Here is a 14609-nt window from a genome sequence, read left to right as displayed (position 1 = left end):
GAACTTCCCCTAAGATCACTCAAAATAAAGTCACACCAACAATATTTTTGTATGTGTTTCGGTCTATTTAAAGTTGGAACTTCACCCATGAAAGGAAGATGGTAACTGAATTGGTTTCGGAATGTCCTAGTTAACAGTAATGACGTCTATATAAATAAATTTCAGAACGATTAAGCGATTCTAGCCCCTGCTGCCGCCACATTGCTTCTTGCCGGGATTACTCGCGAGCCGCTTTAACTCGGCGAAAAGATCACATTGACTGGGAACGTCCAGGCAGTTGCACTCGATGCGCCTGGGCGGCCGGATGGCATCGCGAGAGCACTCTGAGAAGGCCGGATACGGGGCTTTCACCTTGACGCAGTCTGTCTTGCGGCGGACAATGAAGCAGGATGTGTTGTCGACGGCCTTGCATCCGGGCATTGTGATCTTGGGGCAGGGTCCATCGGTGGCAATGGAGCACTCGTCCTTGGGACATACCCCGGCGGCCACGAAATCCTTGCGCTTGCGACGCTGAATGGGCGGGTGCTTGGCCTTTATGTGGCAGCAGATCTTCTTGGGCTTGATCTGGATGGGCGGACACTCTACCCAGGTGACCTGGTACACACGCTTGGCCTTGTCGGAGATCTCATAGAAGCAGTCGTCGAACTTGGGACTCCTGTCCCGGCAGGGGTCGTCGCAGCACTCTGGGGGCATCTTGATCAAATGATGGAACGCGAACGAGTCTGATTGGGTAGTCGGGCCTTTTTTCTCATAGCGGGGATCGCCGCAGCCGTTGAATTTGCCACACGACTTGCCGCCTGCAGAGTCAGTGCACTTGGGCGGCGGGTTGTGGTCCGTGGCATACAACCGGCCAGAGATGGCGCCCGAGAACCGGGGCACCAAATGGCATCGGGTCTTGGTCACTGCGCTGCGCCACATCGTAGACATATCTGGGGATGTTGGCCTGAAAAGTAAACAGAGGAATTCCGAAACCAAAGAAAGAATACCTTTCGGGTTTTTAAATGTTTTTTGAATTTTCCGAACTAAAAACGAAAGACCGAAAACATACACAGCTCAACGGAGCCGATGTGGAATTTAGAAGAGGCCGTATGAAACTGAGCCCTAAACCTAATCGCATCTGCTACATGGAAGCGAAGTTCGGTCCAAGGCCTACTTCGTGGCGAGTTTTTGGATTCGACTCAAGGGGATCGAGAGTACCTCAAAGTCAGAGTAGGCCCAGAAATCCCATTCTTTCCTGTTGATGTAGCCGATCAAGTCAGTCTTTATCCACTCCTCGGCCTTTCCACACCTTGTTTTGGCTTGTTTCGGTAGAGTTAGCAAAATTAAAAACAAAAAAACAAAAAAAAAAAATATAAAATAATAAAATCAAAATGTGGCGAATGTATCGGGTATTCGTGGAACAGGGCTTAAAGTCCTGCCTGGATTCTCTGGCGAATTCATGCAACCAGCTGAAGGCCGAGGTCTTGAGGCCCATCTTCGGAGCAGGATCGGGCGTTGCAACATCTGGAGCAGCCGGAGCACCTGGAGCTTCTGGAGCACCTGGAGTAGGGGCAGTCAATATCTCCAGTGTGCTCTGCCTGCAGGTGCGCAACTACAGCAAGAAGGCCGCCGCCGATGACAACTGCGGGGCGCCCAAGGAGTGTGACACTCAGAAAACGGACGGATCCAAGGGATGCGGTCCCTCACACTTTAAGGGCTCCATCTGCGATATGGTCAAAGGCACGAAGGCCAAGAAGGCCGAGGAGAAGAAAGAGTCCAAGCCCAAGAAGGCCAAGTCCAGCAAGAAGATTTCCATGTGGGAAGTTGACGGGTGTGAGTACGTGCCCGATTGCGTATTGCCCTCCCGCCTGGATATCGCCTACTATCGCATCACGGACAAGCAGGCCCGCGAATACCAAGTTACATGGAACGAGTGCCCCAGGCTGGTGATCAAGCCCAAAAAGGTATGCATCCACCAGAAGCACCCCCGACCAAAGCCCTGCCGTCGTCGTCGCAAGGGCCAGGCGGCCACCGCTCGGCCCAAGATGCCCATGGTCAACCCCATGAAGTGCCATGAGGAGGGGGCGACCAGCACCTGCCCCCGCTGGACATTGCCCTGCTGCAAGCCAGCCCGGAATCCGCCAAGCTGCACCCTCACGCGCCGCGTCACAAAGTGCAAGAAGCGTCTGGCGCCTTATCCCAGCTTCTCGGAGTGCAGGAAGGACGAGTTGCCCGACGCGCCGCCCACTGAATGCAAGTGCCTGGCCACACCCATGGCCTGCGAAGTTTGGGCCGAAATTCGTCGCCGAATTGCCCGGGGCAAGTCCCCAGTGCTCAAGTGCGGCGAAGTGTAGGAGGCGGCGACAGATCATTCAGCCGAACTAGGGAGCTTGTGAAAGTTGGCCCCCAAGCACCACACCGTTCATATCAAAATTCCAAATCTTCAAAATGTTTAGACTACTCAAAATTCTATCTGTTACCACCTCCTCGGCTCTGATACCGAGCTTCAAAATGCAGTGCCTCGTTAGGAGCACGGCTCCAATTGCCATCCGCTCAAAGAGCGCCACATCCAAGTCCTCTTCAACTTTAAACTCAAAATCAAAAGGCAAGAACAAGCCGGAGCCCAGTTGTAAGCGCAATGCCCGGAAGAAGAATTGCTCCAAGGTGCCAGCACCGTCTCCGAGCTACTCGGAGTGCCGGCGAGAGCCCGCGGTACCCAAGCCCCCTACAGAATGCGACTGCGGAGACTTTGACAAATGCTGATCAGTCAATCATCACGGATGTCGGAGGATAGCTTACAAACCCCACACTGAAGAACTTTATCGAGCTGTTAAGTTGGCTTTTATTATTTAATACTGTCTTAATCTTTTCCTTGGCGGCACCTGGAGCTTAGGTGTTTCGTCCACAACTTTGACCCGGGTACTCTTTTTCAACTACTTTCCTTGATGACACTTAACCATTAAAATATAACTTCAAAATAACTCTGGCTAGTAATTATTAAAGAAATTCTAGGAACACAAGATATGGTCTTTTGGTTTTCAAAAATATATCTTTCGCATATATCTATCTTTTTCACTCCAATTTAAACGCTTTGCCTGCAAAGTACAGGCGAAGTGTAATCAAGTTCTATTCTGTGTGAAAAGAGGGATTCTTTTAAGCTTTGTTTATAAAGAAAATCTTTATGTATTTCTGTGATCTAAATAAAGCAGGAAGAGAGGGATCGCGCTCTATTTTCTAAATCCAAACATATGTTAAAACATTTTTGAATCAGTGACCCATGACAGCAATGTCAGGTCGTTTCCCTCCATTCGTTCAGTTTAAATTTGGCCTTAGTTTGTAACAACAAATTGTCCTTTTTTGGCCTAGTTTTGCACTAAATAATTTGTACTTTCGACTTTGCAAAAATGCTTTCCAAAAAGATCTCAGTAAACAGGCGGCTATTGGCCTTTGAATTCGGAAATCTGGTAAAGATTCGAGGAATTGCAGAGTTCCAGCTGTGTAATCCCCAGAACTGGCCGGGTGATGACCTGCAGAGCCGTGCGTACGAGCGAACTTGGTTCAATCGGCATGAGGCACCATCCGAGGAGATCCGAGGAGTGCACAACCGGCGCCTCGACGAGACCATGTACAGCCCCAAACTCTGGACGGAGCGCGAGTACCAGTCCACGTGGCGGGAGCACATTATGGAGGAGGAGGAGGATGATGAACCCAGTTACCAGGAGCAGTTAGCGATACAGAATCCGTGCGAAGAGAGCCAAGCGGCACAAATTCCCGATACGCTGCCCCGATTCGATTCGACGAGGCGACTCCAGAAGACTTTTATTCCTGCAAGCGAGTTCTTCTCCAAGTTCATCTCCGACCAGCAGAAGCGCAGGATCCGTCACTACGAGGCAGAGGTGATTGCAGATCGCTTGGGACACTAAGGGCCTTGGCGAATGTGTGGCACGGTCCAGATCAGTCCGTAAATTGTTAAGCAGAACAGAAATCCAAATAAATTAAAGAACTCACAAGTATGGTTGTTGTGAATAATTCAATTTTGAGAAAGCATATTTAAGAAGTAATAAAAAGTAACAAAAGGAAATCACCGTAATGTACAGATTGATTTTTAAATATATGGTTTTAGATGCAAATTACTCATTTAGAATAAAGATTTAACCCAGTATTCACTATATAATGATGGGCGTACGATGTGATGTAACATTTCACGTGAAAGAATAAATTGAAAAAAATATAGTTTTCTAGTTTATTTAAATATATGAAATCGAACATTCACACAGATCTTAGCGTGATAGAATTATATTGTATAATTCTACTATGGATCTTAGTAGGCGCTGAAACTCACCTCAGCAACAACTGCTTAGAAAAGAGTCAGTACCATAAAAGATCTCATCGCTTTCATTTTAGCTAAATTTTTTTTAGAGTTTTATTCAAAATTTTAAATGTTTCCCTAAATTCATCAGTTTGTTCGAAACGCGACGGGTTCAGTTTAGTTAATTTCGTTTTAGAGTCGGCAACATGTTGCTGGTGCGAAGGTCGCTTCTTAATGCTCCGGCAGCAGCGACGCAGCAGCTCCGTTACGTGAACTCCACGAAAAACTACGACGTGCCCAGGACGGATCTGGAGATGTTAACCATTCCGGATCGTTCCAAGACCACTCAGAGGGAACGATGCTGGGCTTCGCAGCGTCGCAGCGAGTTCAAGTGCCCCACGGACATAGAGTTCGAAGCGCCGGTTTCGTTCTTTGATAAACAAGCAAAATGCGTCGATGATCCCTGCATTAAAGCATTCCCGCCCAGGGATCGTACGCTCTACAAGCCCTCGGACATGATGAACCGAAAGTACCAGCGCACCTGGCGCGAGTGCGTAATTGAGGAGCGAAAGCGAAAGGCCGTCTGCAAGAGCAGTCCGATCTTATATGAGCGGCGCACCCGCTCAACGTCAAAGCTTACTGCGAGGTCCCCCCCAGTGAGCAACTTGAGCCTGGGACTAGGGCCGTGTCGTCGCAAGGGTGACAGCCCTTGCCCCAGGGTCAAGTCGCCCCACTGCAAGGAAGCGAACCTCAAAGGCTGTTTCCCCGTTACCCCACCTTCTAAATGCAAGAAGCGCAGGACCAAGTATCCCTCCTACTCGGAGTGTCTGAAGGACCCGCTGCCTGACCTGGCCCCATCAGAGTGCTTCTGCATCAACACGCCGCCCATGTGCGTGGTGTGGAACTACTACCGCATGAAGAAGTCCTAGGCGGATTGGGGTTTTCTTAGGCGACCTAGTTTCGAATAAAGGAAAATAAACATTATCCGATCCATGAAGGCTTACGATTTTTACTTATTTACATAATTACGAGGGCAGTAAAATAGTTGTTTACATTTAGTAAGCAGAAATTTAAAGTGAAGTTCGATTTTCTGTATGATTGTGAACTTGACTACCATCTACTTGCTATATTCATCGGAAAACCAGTAAATAAATAGCCAAAATATCTTTTTAAATAAAGTTTCTTGCCATTAATAAAATTTGAAAAATATCAATGAGAAATAAGCTATGGAAACCAAGCCTCCTTTGACTAAAGTGTCACTTTATTTAGCCTATTTTCATTGATAAAAACACCCCCTTTTCGGTCTACTCCTGTCAAAATTTTTCCAGATGCTGTTTTCAAAGCTACGCGAGCAACGGCGTATCCTGGCCCTGCGGAGAATTTACGACTGGGGCAACTACGATGTCACCGCCGGTGAGTGCCGCCCGATCCTCGAAGAGAGTACCGCCGAGTGTACGAAGGACAAGTTTGGTTGCCCGCTGAAGGTAAAGAAACCCTTCGAGACGCCCTCGTTTAAGCGAGACAAGTACCCCTTGTATCTGAAGGAGATTTACGATCGGAAGGATCGGCCCGTAGATCCCGGGTGCCCACAGAGACTGATCCGCCATGACAAGCTCAGGTACAAGCCCTCTGACAAATTCCGTAAGTTTCAGCGCACCTGGCCCGAGTGCCCGCAGATCTGGTTGCGACCGAAGGACACCTGCTGTCCCGATCCAGAAATCATTCCGCCTACGAAACGCCGTGTTCGCCTTCCACCGAAGCCATCGCCGACAACTATCGAAAAGCACAACTTTCAAATGGATCTGTTTTGCAAATCCTTCATCAAGGGGGCGGGCTGCAAGCAGGGTCGTCGTCCTCCCGACTGCCGTCGTCCTCGCGAAGTCAGCGACTGCACCAAGACGCCAGCTCCGATACCCAGTTTCTCGGAGGTCTGCCGCGACTTGGTGCCCAGTTACTGCCCGGCCGAGTGCGCCTGCCTGACGCTGCCCACCAGATGCGATGGCTTGGCCAAATACCAAAGATGCAGAATGGTGCAAAAGACCTGCACCAAGCCTCTTATTGCCTATAAACCTAGATTGCGCTTTCCGTACTGAGGCTGTCTTCCCCAGAGCAATTTGAAATATCTGGACGACTTTGCAGAGCTGGCTTCTAGGATGAACACAGTACCCGATGCCTTTCCAGTCACTATTTGATGGTCTAATTTTTCAGACCTTTCCCTTATCTCCCTCAAAATTTTAAGGATGCGGTCGGCACTCCGGCTCATCTGCCGACGTTGCTGCAGGTGCTACTCCTACAAAGTAACCAACTTTCCGGAGATGCCATGCCCGCCCACGGAGCCCAGGGCCCCCCCTTGCTCGGTAGCCCAGGATGTACCGCAGCAACAGCAGCATTTCACTTGTTGTGACGTGCGATCGATGGCAAGGCATCCCTGCTTTACTCCAGAGCGGCCCAAGCCACCGAAGCAGCCCAAGGAACCCTTCCGCTCGGTGTGGGAGACGTCGTGCGCAATCACCGAGAACAGCAACTGCAAGGACTTTCTGCCGCGCTTTGACTCCCTGTACTATCATCCCAGGTACGACAAACGCCGTTTCCAGCGCACCTGGGTTGAGTGTCCACCGGTCAAGCAGCGCCTTAAGAAGGTATGCTGCCTGGACGGCATCGAGCCACCCGAAGTGCTTCCCCGTGCTCCCCACGATCGCTGCGCCTGTAACATCGACTACAAACGGCTGCGGGCTCTCTGCTACGAAACAGAACTGGCTCGAGATCCCGGCAAAAAGTGTGTGAAGATCTACCAGCCCTGCTGCCAGAGGCTGGCCCGCTGCAAACCCAGCTGCAAGATCAGGAGAAAGACCATCTGCACCAAGCTGCGAGCCCCGTATCCTTCGTATTCGGAAAAGTTCAGGGGCAGGAGGCCTCTCCCTAGCTCTGAGTGCCGATGCCATGACTTTGTGCCCAAATGCGTGGCCATGAAGGTGGAAAACCACAGGATAAACCTCGAAATCCAGCCCTTCTGTTGAATCAAAGCAATGAATGCAAGTTGCCAAAGACTTGCCGTCAATGTTTTGCTTCAGCAGCCGGGAAATTCAGTAAAATTTTGAAGAAGAAAAGATTGCTTTTAAGTGGATTCAAATAAAAAATTTCCAAGTCCGTAGTAGTTGCATTTACTTTATATTGGGAAATTCAAAGGAGAATCTGCTGTCTGATCACGGAAAAATTATGTTTTGTGTATTGAGGAAGCCATGTCTTTAAAGTTTTGCAGGCAAATATTTCGGTGACACATTTTAAACAAAAGTAAATCCAAATCGAACGTACATTTCAATTCAGACATTCCAAGGCTAAACGTATTGTAGTCCAAACCCACAGGCGTAAATTCGAGAGCAGAAGAAGACAACGGGAACCGCAGACGATCAAGGATGTCAACCTCCATTTTGGCCACGATGTGCGCCGAGCGCCTGACCAAGATCCTGGTCCGCTACTCACGCGCCCCCCAGCCCACGCTGGTGCGGAACGATTGCCAGTCGCAGTCCCAGTCCCCGCGCTCCCTTCAGAGTGTTAATCCCCTGCCGCGGAGCGAGGCCACTGTGGCCCACCTCAAGCCCCTGGCCAACGGCGGACAGGTGTCGTCTTTGGGGAAACCAGCCGTCAAGTGGCAGCCATTGACCAGCTTCTCTAGCATAGGACAGAGGCTTCAGCAAGCAAACAAGACAGAGCAGGCGATCCTGAGACCCAAGACAGAAGTGCCGCAGTTAACCAGCTTGTCTAACATCGGACAGAGGATTCAGCAGGCAAACAAGACAGAACCGACGATAATGAGAACCAAGACGGAAGTTCCGCCACTGAACTTTACGAGACATACCGATAGCTTAGCCAGCAAATCGAGGGGATTTCAGGATTGGAAGAACCTGGGTTCTTCACGCTACTCATCGCCGTTCGCTAGTATTTTTCAGGGGCAAAGCGTACCGTTGAAGCCCTTCGCCCAAGATTCTCTTGCCTTCCATGCCAATAGAGTGTACAGGGACTGCTATTAGCCGGTTACACTCGGGCAGTCCTCGATCCTGTTGCCAAGCCCGGCCGCAGCTCAGCCACAGCACCACACCATGTGTGTAGAGCCGAGTTGCGACTGAGATTGGTAACAGGACTCGGGGTTGGCCTGGACTCTGTAACAGAATAAACGTGTTTCGTCTTAAGAAGTTGGTTTATTTTTTTTATTTTTTCATGTGCTTTCAGGGTTATCAAAGGAATCTGGGAGTTTATAGATATCGGCTGTGACACCACCTTTTACTCTCTCGGCCCGCCTTATGTACACGTTTCGAACCACTTCCTCTCCGATCCGGAAGTCAAAATTAAATCCTCCAGCCATGCTCATCAGTATGGCCAAGAAGATGGTTTGTATGTCCAGCCTTAAGGATCCGACCACTCTGGCTCGGATCTTCCATCACTCCTCAGTGATGGCACAAAAGAAGGACCAGCGGATTCGGTACGCAAAGCCTTGCCCGGAGAGCGAGGTGCCCAACAGCAAGGTGTTAAATAGGAAGCCCTGCAGTCCCACGGAGCTGGTGGGTCCGTGCAATGAGGGGGACTGCAGTGAAACCATGGTCCCGCCCTGCGTGAACAAGCGCATCTCGGAGAGCCCGTGCACGCCGTCCGTCAATAGTAAAGACTTCAAGAAGCCACGGCATCCGTTTAATTCCATGTGGGAGTCGTACAAGGGCAAGAAGTACGCCCCACCAGTGGTCGAGTGGGACTATCCGAAGGAAATTTGCTGCCCTGATTGCGAAGACGTCCGCTTCGACTTGCTCTACTACACGCCGTCGAAGAAGAGCCGCAACTACCAGCGCACCTGGTGGGAGTGCTCGCCGCGAATGGTGCCCAAGCGGGTATGTTGTTGGTGTGATGCAGTCCCGCCGCAAGTCCAACGCCGGACGGTGAAACCGCAATGCGCAACCTCCGTTTGCAATAACGAGCACGAGAGGATGCGCTTGGAGTGCCTCAACAAGAACTTTAAAGGCTGCCCGCGGTGGCAAATGCCATGCTGCCGAGCCTCTCGCCATCCGCCAAACTGCAAGGTGTACCCTACTCCCTCCGATTGCGTGAAGACCAAGTGCCCGTTCCCCAGCTACTCCGAGTGCCTCCAGGAGGAACCGGCCGATATTCCCGGGCGTGCCCCAGAGTGCACGTGCCTTAAACGTCCCCCCGATTGCCTAATACTCCGGCGGGCCGACCATATGGCCAAAAACAAGAACATTAGAGTGAATCCCTGTCTGAGCCGAGAGGCGGAACCATAGATAGATACTGCATCCTGCTGTGATCCCTGTTTGAAGCTCTGCTGCAATTGCTCCAGCAGGGATTCCCACAGGGAAGCCCCATTCATCAGAAGCCATATTTTATAGGGATACATAAATCCCATAGCTATGTGGTTTCTGGTGATGGTGGCTTTTCGATCACAGCAGGCTCTCCACAAGCTGGCCCCAGCTGTCAGTGTGCTGGGCTCTAGATACCTCACTCACCTACCTGACTTTCCTCAGAGCTGACTGTACCTTCCGAAAAGCCCCTATCTCCAGGCCTTGTTCAAAATTCCAGTATGTCTCGTCTGTTGGTGGTCAGAAATCTAACACGCGGTATTTTCCGCTCAGGCCGCCTAGCCCTGGGTTGCAGAGCTGTGGTGCGATGTCTGTCCGACGACTCCGATTGGTCCTCTAAGCAGGTGCAGAACAAGCTGAAGTGGGTCGAGATGGAGCAGCCCTCGGGACAGACAAGTAACCGCCTCGCCCGGTCGGAAGTGAAGCCCAAAGATATCCAATGCAGCGAGTTCAACGAGAAAACAGAAGACAGCTTTACCGCCACGTGGGACTTAAGGAACAATGAACTGGATGTAGAGCAGCTGGCAGGTCTTTCGGGTCCCGGTGAAGTCGACGATCCGTACATGTCGGCCGAGCACGAACAGGAGGCCTCGGAGAAGGAGGAGCACATCAAATTCCAGGAGGAATTGCAATTTGGTAGGATGCTGGCATTGCGCGAACAACTGAACCGGGAGCTCTGCTCCTCCGAATCCTTTACCACCGAAGAACGAAACTCTCTGGCATCCGTGAAGGAGAACGTGGACTTCATGATGCAGGAGCTAAGCCAGATCTCATGTTTGTTGAAGACCCTGCAAGACAACGCCCCCGATACGATGAGCCAGGAGGATTATGTCATGGGAAAGCCTTATTCTTCCTGGGAATACACACATCCTCGGTTGAACTCGAGCAAGGTGGATGCAGATGTCTCTCTCAGGGAAGTGAAAAAAGAGAAATTAAGGGAGTCTCCAGACTCGGAAAGCCCTGTAATAATCTCTGATCAAGAAACTGCCTCCTCCGTGGACACACATTCCAGCTTAAACCCGAACACGGTGGATGGTAATGCCTTTTATGAGGAAGTGATGGAACTAAAGGAGTCCCAGGAGCACTCAGAAGTACCTGTAAAGACCACTGAAGCCGGAGAAGTACCCAAGGGAGAGCAGTTCAACCCTGATCAAGAGATGGCCGCAGATGATTCGCCAAAAGCCACGCCCGCAAAACCTTCAGAGAGCACTCCCAATCCCAATACAGATGGCAGGCAGAACCCTCAGACCCAGGAAACCATACATACATATAGACCTTTCAGAACCATCGATGTGCCGGTTCCTAAGCCCAGTCAGAGCTCCCAGGTCGATGCCGTAGGAAGTGCTGAAAACTCTGCGACGAAAGATGGCTACACCATTTGTGCCCAGCTTCCAGAGTCCGAGTCCCGCTTACTAATGTACATGGCTCTGAAGCAGGCCCTAAGCGACCTGGAGTCTGGTAGAACCAGCTACAAAGCCACCGTGCTGATGGCCAAAGATGAAAACCAAGGTGTGGATTAGTTTGCAAAATTAACAAAAATAGTCAATAAATATTCAAAACATATATTTAAACTTTTAAGTGAGGGACTAGGGGCACCTTTCTGGGAGTTTTCTGTGAAAAAAAATTAAACTCTGAAATTCTGAATTTATTTCTTATCCTTATCCTTCTTTTTCTTGTTTTTCCTATCCTTCCTTTCCGGCTTTTTTTTCAACCTCTTTACCTTCTTGGCCCGCCAAACATCTTTGGGACACATAAAGGTCGGCTCATCTTGAATCTTGACCCGCTGGCGACACCGCTCCACCTCGCAGAGACTGATGGTGCGCCGGCACTCGCACTCGGCAGCTCTCGGCCGAACCCGAGCCAGCGGCGGCTTCTTGCACTCTGACCAACTGGGAACTGGAGCACAGAGTTTTCGGCAACATACACGTTGGTTATCCTTGCGGCAACGTGGCGGACGGCGGCCAGGAATGCAACGCGCCAAGGGAGCTAGATGAGGACAGGGACCGATATCCTGGTCTTCTGGATAAGAATTGCTAACGCGCTCTCGTTTCTTGGCCAAGCGCCGAGCCGGCTCTAAGGTCTCCAGCTTGTCGTAGGCGCAGATTACCTTCTTGCGGAACATAAACTTGGGGCACTCCACCCAGGTGCGCTGGAAGGGACCGTCCTTGCAGGAAGGATGATAATATAGCTCGTCGAACGAGGGCAGGGGCTTGGTGCAGTTGGAATCGCAGCAGAGCTCGTTCGAGCGCCGGACTAGGAAGGGATACGGAGGCGGAAGGTTCTGGGGCGGTTCCCACATGGAATGGAACCTGTCAGGTTCCGCACAGAACCTGGCAGCCTGGCATTCCGTCCGCACCTTGCACGGTTTCTTTTCGCTGGCTGCTGATGGTGTTGCTGGAGACTTATCTGAAAGCTTGGCTGGTGGTGGAGCTGGTGGCTTTTCTGGAGGCTTTCCTGGCGGCCGACTGCCGCCTTGCCTCAGGGTAAAGGCCCTCGAGAGGTTGGACCAAAACATTTGCCAAAACTTTTTGAACTATAAATTGGAATTTTTAAAAATTTATAAACAAAATTTATGGCGAAAGTTAAAATATGTGATTCAAGCTAATCGAAATTGAGCTCTTGGTTTGCTGAGAGGAAAAATCCGATGGAGGGTCCTGCCTGCAACTGCAAGTTGCGCGGAAAATGGCAACTTCGACGCAGCGGCGACAGGCAACACAAAATTGCAAACAGCGGACTGCGCATGTTTAAATTTAATTGAACATTTAGCCAAATTAAAATGCATTTTATTACGCAGACCCAGCCGCAGTTTCTGGCCTGGAAATGCAAAACAACGCGCGCCCAATCAGCCAGGCCAGCTCAAGTGAAGTTTTTGGCCAAGTCGGAGTTGGCCAGACCCGTAGATAGATGGCAGAAAAGGCAAAGATACACAGAGAGAATTTAACGTACAAAATGAATATTAAATTTGTACGAAATATAAATAAAATATTATATAATTGTACAACTAAGTAGTACATTGTTGTATTATTTTATAAATATTTTAATAGACTTAATTTTTGCTTAAGTAATTCCCCAAAATAATTGTAAGACCTTTTCTTAGTGCAAAGCCAGAGACAAAGCCAAACGCCTGTGACGCTGACTGGGCCTAGGCACGCAACGGTTATTCAGTTTTGTCGGTTTTGCGTTTCGGCTTTAAATTGTTGGCAGGCAGCAGCGCTCTTATGCGAAATTTGGCACAGATTCGCGCGGGCAGATTCGAAGCTATTCGATTCGATTCGATTCGACTCGGAGCAGATCGTTTTGAGGCGGAACTGCGAGGACAGGCCGACTGGGAAACTGGTTGCAGACAGGCCCGGCAACATGCGTTCTGCAATTGTTTAATAGCCTAATTAAAATGTGCGAGGGAACAGGTTGGTCAGCCGGGAAAGTCGGGCATATGCAAAAGCGAAGGAGAGCGAGCGAGCGACTGTCATGTATCGCCAAGCGAACTCCACTGATGTGATGTGAAGTGATGTGATGTGATGTGACGGGGACAGTGACTGCCATGCGGGTGGTTTGTCAGCTGCTAATGCCACTCTCTCTTTACTTTACTTTTTCCCCTTTTAAATATATATATTTTTTCCTTTTTTTGCTCCTTGTTCTGGCTTGCAATTACATTTGGCTGTTAATTGCATTATGCATATTTATGGAAGCGCTCCGGCTGGAGCTCCTCTGGCAATCGAGTTAGCTAGGAGGATGGGGAGACGGAACCGGCGACAATGCCGGCTCATTAGCATACATCAGCGCGTTAAGCTCGGAGCGAGTGTCTGACTGAGTTACGAGCAGCTTTCCACTGTCTGCAGCAGCCATCATCGTGCCCATCATCGTCATCGTCATCCACTGAGTGGCTTAGTGGGTGTTGCCCTCTAATTTAAATTAAAATATGAAAAATACTCAACGGGCAAGCAAAGGGGGTAACGGCTGCAACGGCAACGGCAGGGAACAAAAACATCAAGCTTGGAAAACTGAAAAACGTGCAGGAAAATCAAATCTAAAATAGCTGCTGGACATGGCATAATCAAATTGTGTACACTGGCCAACCCAAAGGAGTGAGGAAAATGTGATTTTTCACTGAGATTATGACTGGCATGTGAGCTAAGCTTACTAATTATGCATTTTCTAGTGATTTAAAGCTTTTCTATTTTTTAAATTTAATAGAAATTAAGGGACATATTCAATTGATAAGAGATATATGATTAAAGGAAGGCTTAAAAGGAAATTCTTAAATGGTTTTAATCAAGTTCAAAATGCTGAAGGAGTGCTGCCAAAGGTTTAAAGTTTTTCCATATTTAAAATGTAAATTGTTTTTAAATATATTTTAAACTTGATGTATTTTCTTTTTATCTTAAATACAAGGCACAGTTCCTTAGCAGCCGACTTGTGGTACTTCCTGTCATATCTATTGGCTTTTCCCTGCCTTCACCTAAGCTCAATTTCTCTTTCTCGCCGACACCCGAAAGTATTTTCTCTGGAATGTACCCAAAAGTTTGTCGCTCTCAGCCAGAGTTTTCCTCTTGGCCCGGGTCGAGTGTGTTGTGTGTGTGTGTGTGTGTGTGTGTGTGTGGGCATTCCCGGTTCTGGCCGCTGGCTGAGAACTTCTGGGCGCCGGTTCAGGCCAAAAGTCTTCGACGAGAGAAAGAGAGGCCAACGGAGAGGAAGTTAGAGCGGCGGAGCACGCGAGCGTAATTCGCACAAATGGCCGTAATAAATAAATGTGCCATTAGGCTGCATGCTAACTCCGGCTGGATTTGCAGAAATATGAGCAGAAACATTAGACGGCGGCCAGTCCACCAGTCCCTGGTATATCAATAAGCCGGGCGAGCGGACCAAAAAACTTTCTAATCGCACTATAATTGCGGGCTAAAAAAAAAATACAAACCGAATTAAGAAAGCCAGAGGGGAAGGGGGAAATGGCACTGGCAACC

General features: G+C 49.5%; 11 protein-coding genes across 12 annotated transcripts in view; 8 read left to right on the top strand and 3 right to left on the bottom strand.

Annotated features, from left to right (window-relative positions):
* Positions 1-14609, bottom strand: part of pdm3 (pou domain motif 3) — a 67615-nt gene that overhangs the window by 22946 nt on the left and 30060 nt on the right. The gene's annotated exons all lie outside the window — the stretch shown is intronic.
* Positions 45-1104, bottom strand: LOC108070849 (uncharacterized). The gene has a single exon (XM_017161480.3). It carries the CDS (start codon positions 925-927, stop codon positions 181-183), a length of 747 nt encoding a protein of 248 aa, XP_017016969.1. The 5' UTR covers positions 928-1104; the 3' UTR covers positions 45-180.
* LOC108070845 (uncharacterized) lies at positions 1254-2960 on the top strand. Its single transcript, XM_017161476.3, has one exon. The coding sequence runs from the start codon at positions 1371-1373 to the stop codon at positions 2331-2333; it is 963 nt and encodes a 320-aa protein (XP_017016965.1). The 5' UTR covers positions 1254-1370; the 3' UTR covers positions 2334-2960.
* LOC108070853 (uncharacterized) lies at positions 3254-4013 on the top strand. The gene has a single exon (XM_017161483.3). It carries the CDS (start codon positions 3384-3386, stop codon positions 3900-3902), a length of 519 nt encoding a protein of 172 aa, XP_017016972.1. The 5' UTR covers positions 3254-3383; the 3' UTR covers positions 3903-4013.
* boly (borrelly) lies at positions 4332-5285 on the top strand. The gene has a single exon (XM_017161481.3). It carries the CDS (start codon positions 4495-4497, stop codon positions 5215-5217), a length of 723 nt encoding a protein of 240 aa, XP_017016970.1. The 5' UTR covers positions 4332-4494; the 3' UTR covers positions 5218-5285.
* On the top strand, positions 5539-6386 carry cola (comas sola). Its single transcript, XM_017161479.3, has one exon. The coding sequence runs from the start codon at positions 5617-5619 to the stop codon at positions 6379-6381; it is 765 nt and encodes a 254-aa protein (XP_017016968.1). The 5' UTR covers positions 5539-5616; the 3' UTR covers positions 6382-6386.
* On the top strand, positions 6529-7439 carry swif (swift-tuttle). The gene has a single exon (XM_017161478.3). The coding sequence runs from the start codon at positions 6529-6531 to the stop codon at positions 7303-7305; it is 777 nt and encodes a 258-aa protein (XP_017016967.1). The 3' UTR covers positions 7306-7439.
* whip (whipple) lies at positions 7443-8456 on the top strand. The gene is made up of 2 exons (XM_017161482.3): positions 7443-7579; positions 7639-8456. The coding sequence occupies exon 2, from the start codon at positions 7702-7704 to the stop codon at positions 8314-8316; it is 615 nt and encodes a 204-aa protein (XP_017016971.1). The 5' UTR covers positions 7443-7579; positions 7639-7701; the 3' UTR covers positions 8317-8456.
* Positions 8545-9783, top strand: hubl (hug-bell). Its single transcript, XM_017161474.3, has one exon. The coding sequence runs from the start codon at positions 8587-8589 to the stop codon at positions 9571-9573; it is 987 nt and encodes a 328-aa protein (XP_017016963.1). The 5' UTR covers positions 8545-8586; the 3' UTR covers positions 9574-9783.
* Positions 9669-11211, top strand: spaw (spacewatch). The gene has a single exon (XM_017161473.3). It carries the CDS (start codon positions 9870-9872, stop codon positions 11166-11168), a length of 1299 nt encoding a protein of 432 aa, XP_017016962.1. The 5' UTR covers positions 9669-9869; the 3' UTR covers positions 11169-11211.
* On the bottom strand, positions 11195-12549 carry LOC108070846 (uncharacterized). The gene has a single exon (XM_017161477.3). It carries the CDS (start codon positions 12161-12163, stop codon positions 11294-11296), a length of 870 nt encoding a protein of 289 aa, XP_017016966.1. The 5' UTR covers positions 12164-12549; the 3' UTR covers positions 11195-11293.

The sequence above is a fragment of the Drosophila kikkawai genome, chromosome 2R, assembly GCF_030179895.1.
Source record: "Drosophila kikkawai strain 14028-0561.14 chromosome 2R, DkikHiC1v2, whole genome shotgun sequence".
Lineage (NCBI taxonomy): Eukaryota > Metazoa > Arthropoda > Insecta > Diptera > Drosophilidae > Drosophila > Drosophila kikkawai.
This window is presented reverse-complemented; position numbering and strand designations above follow the sequence as displayed.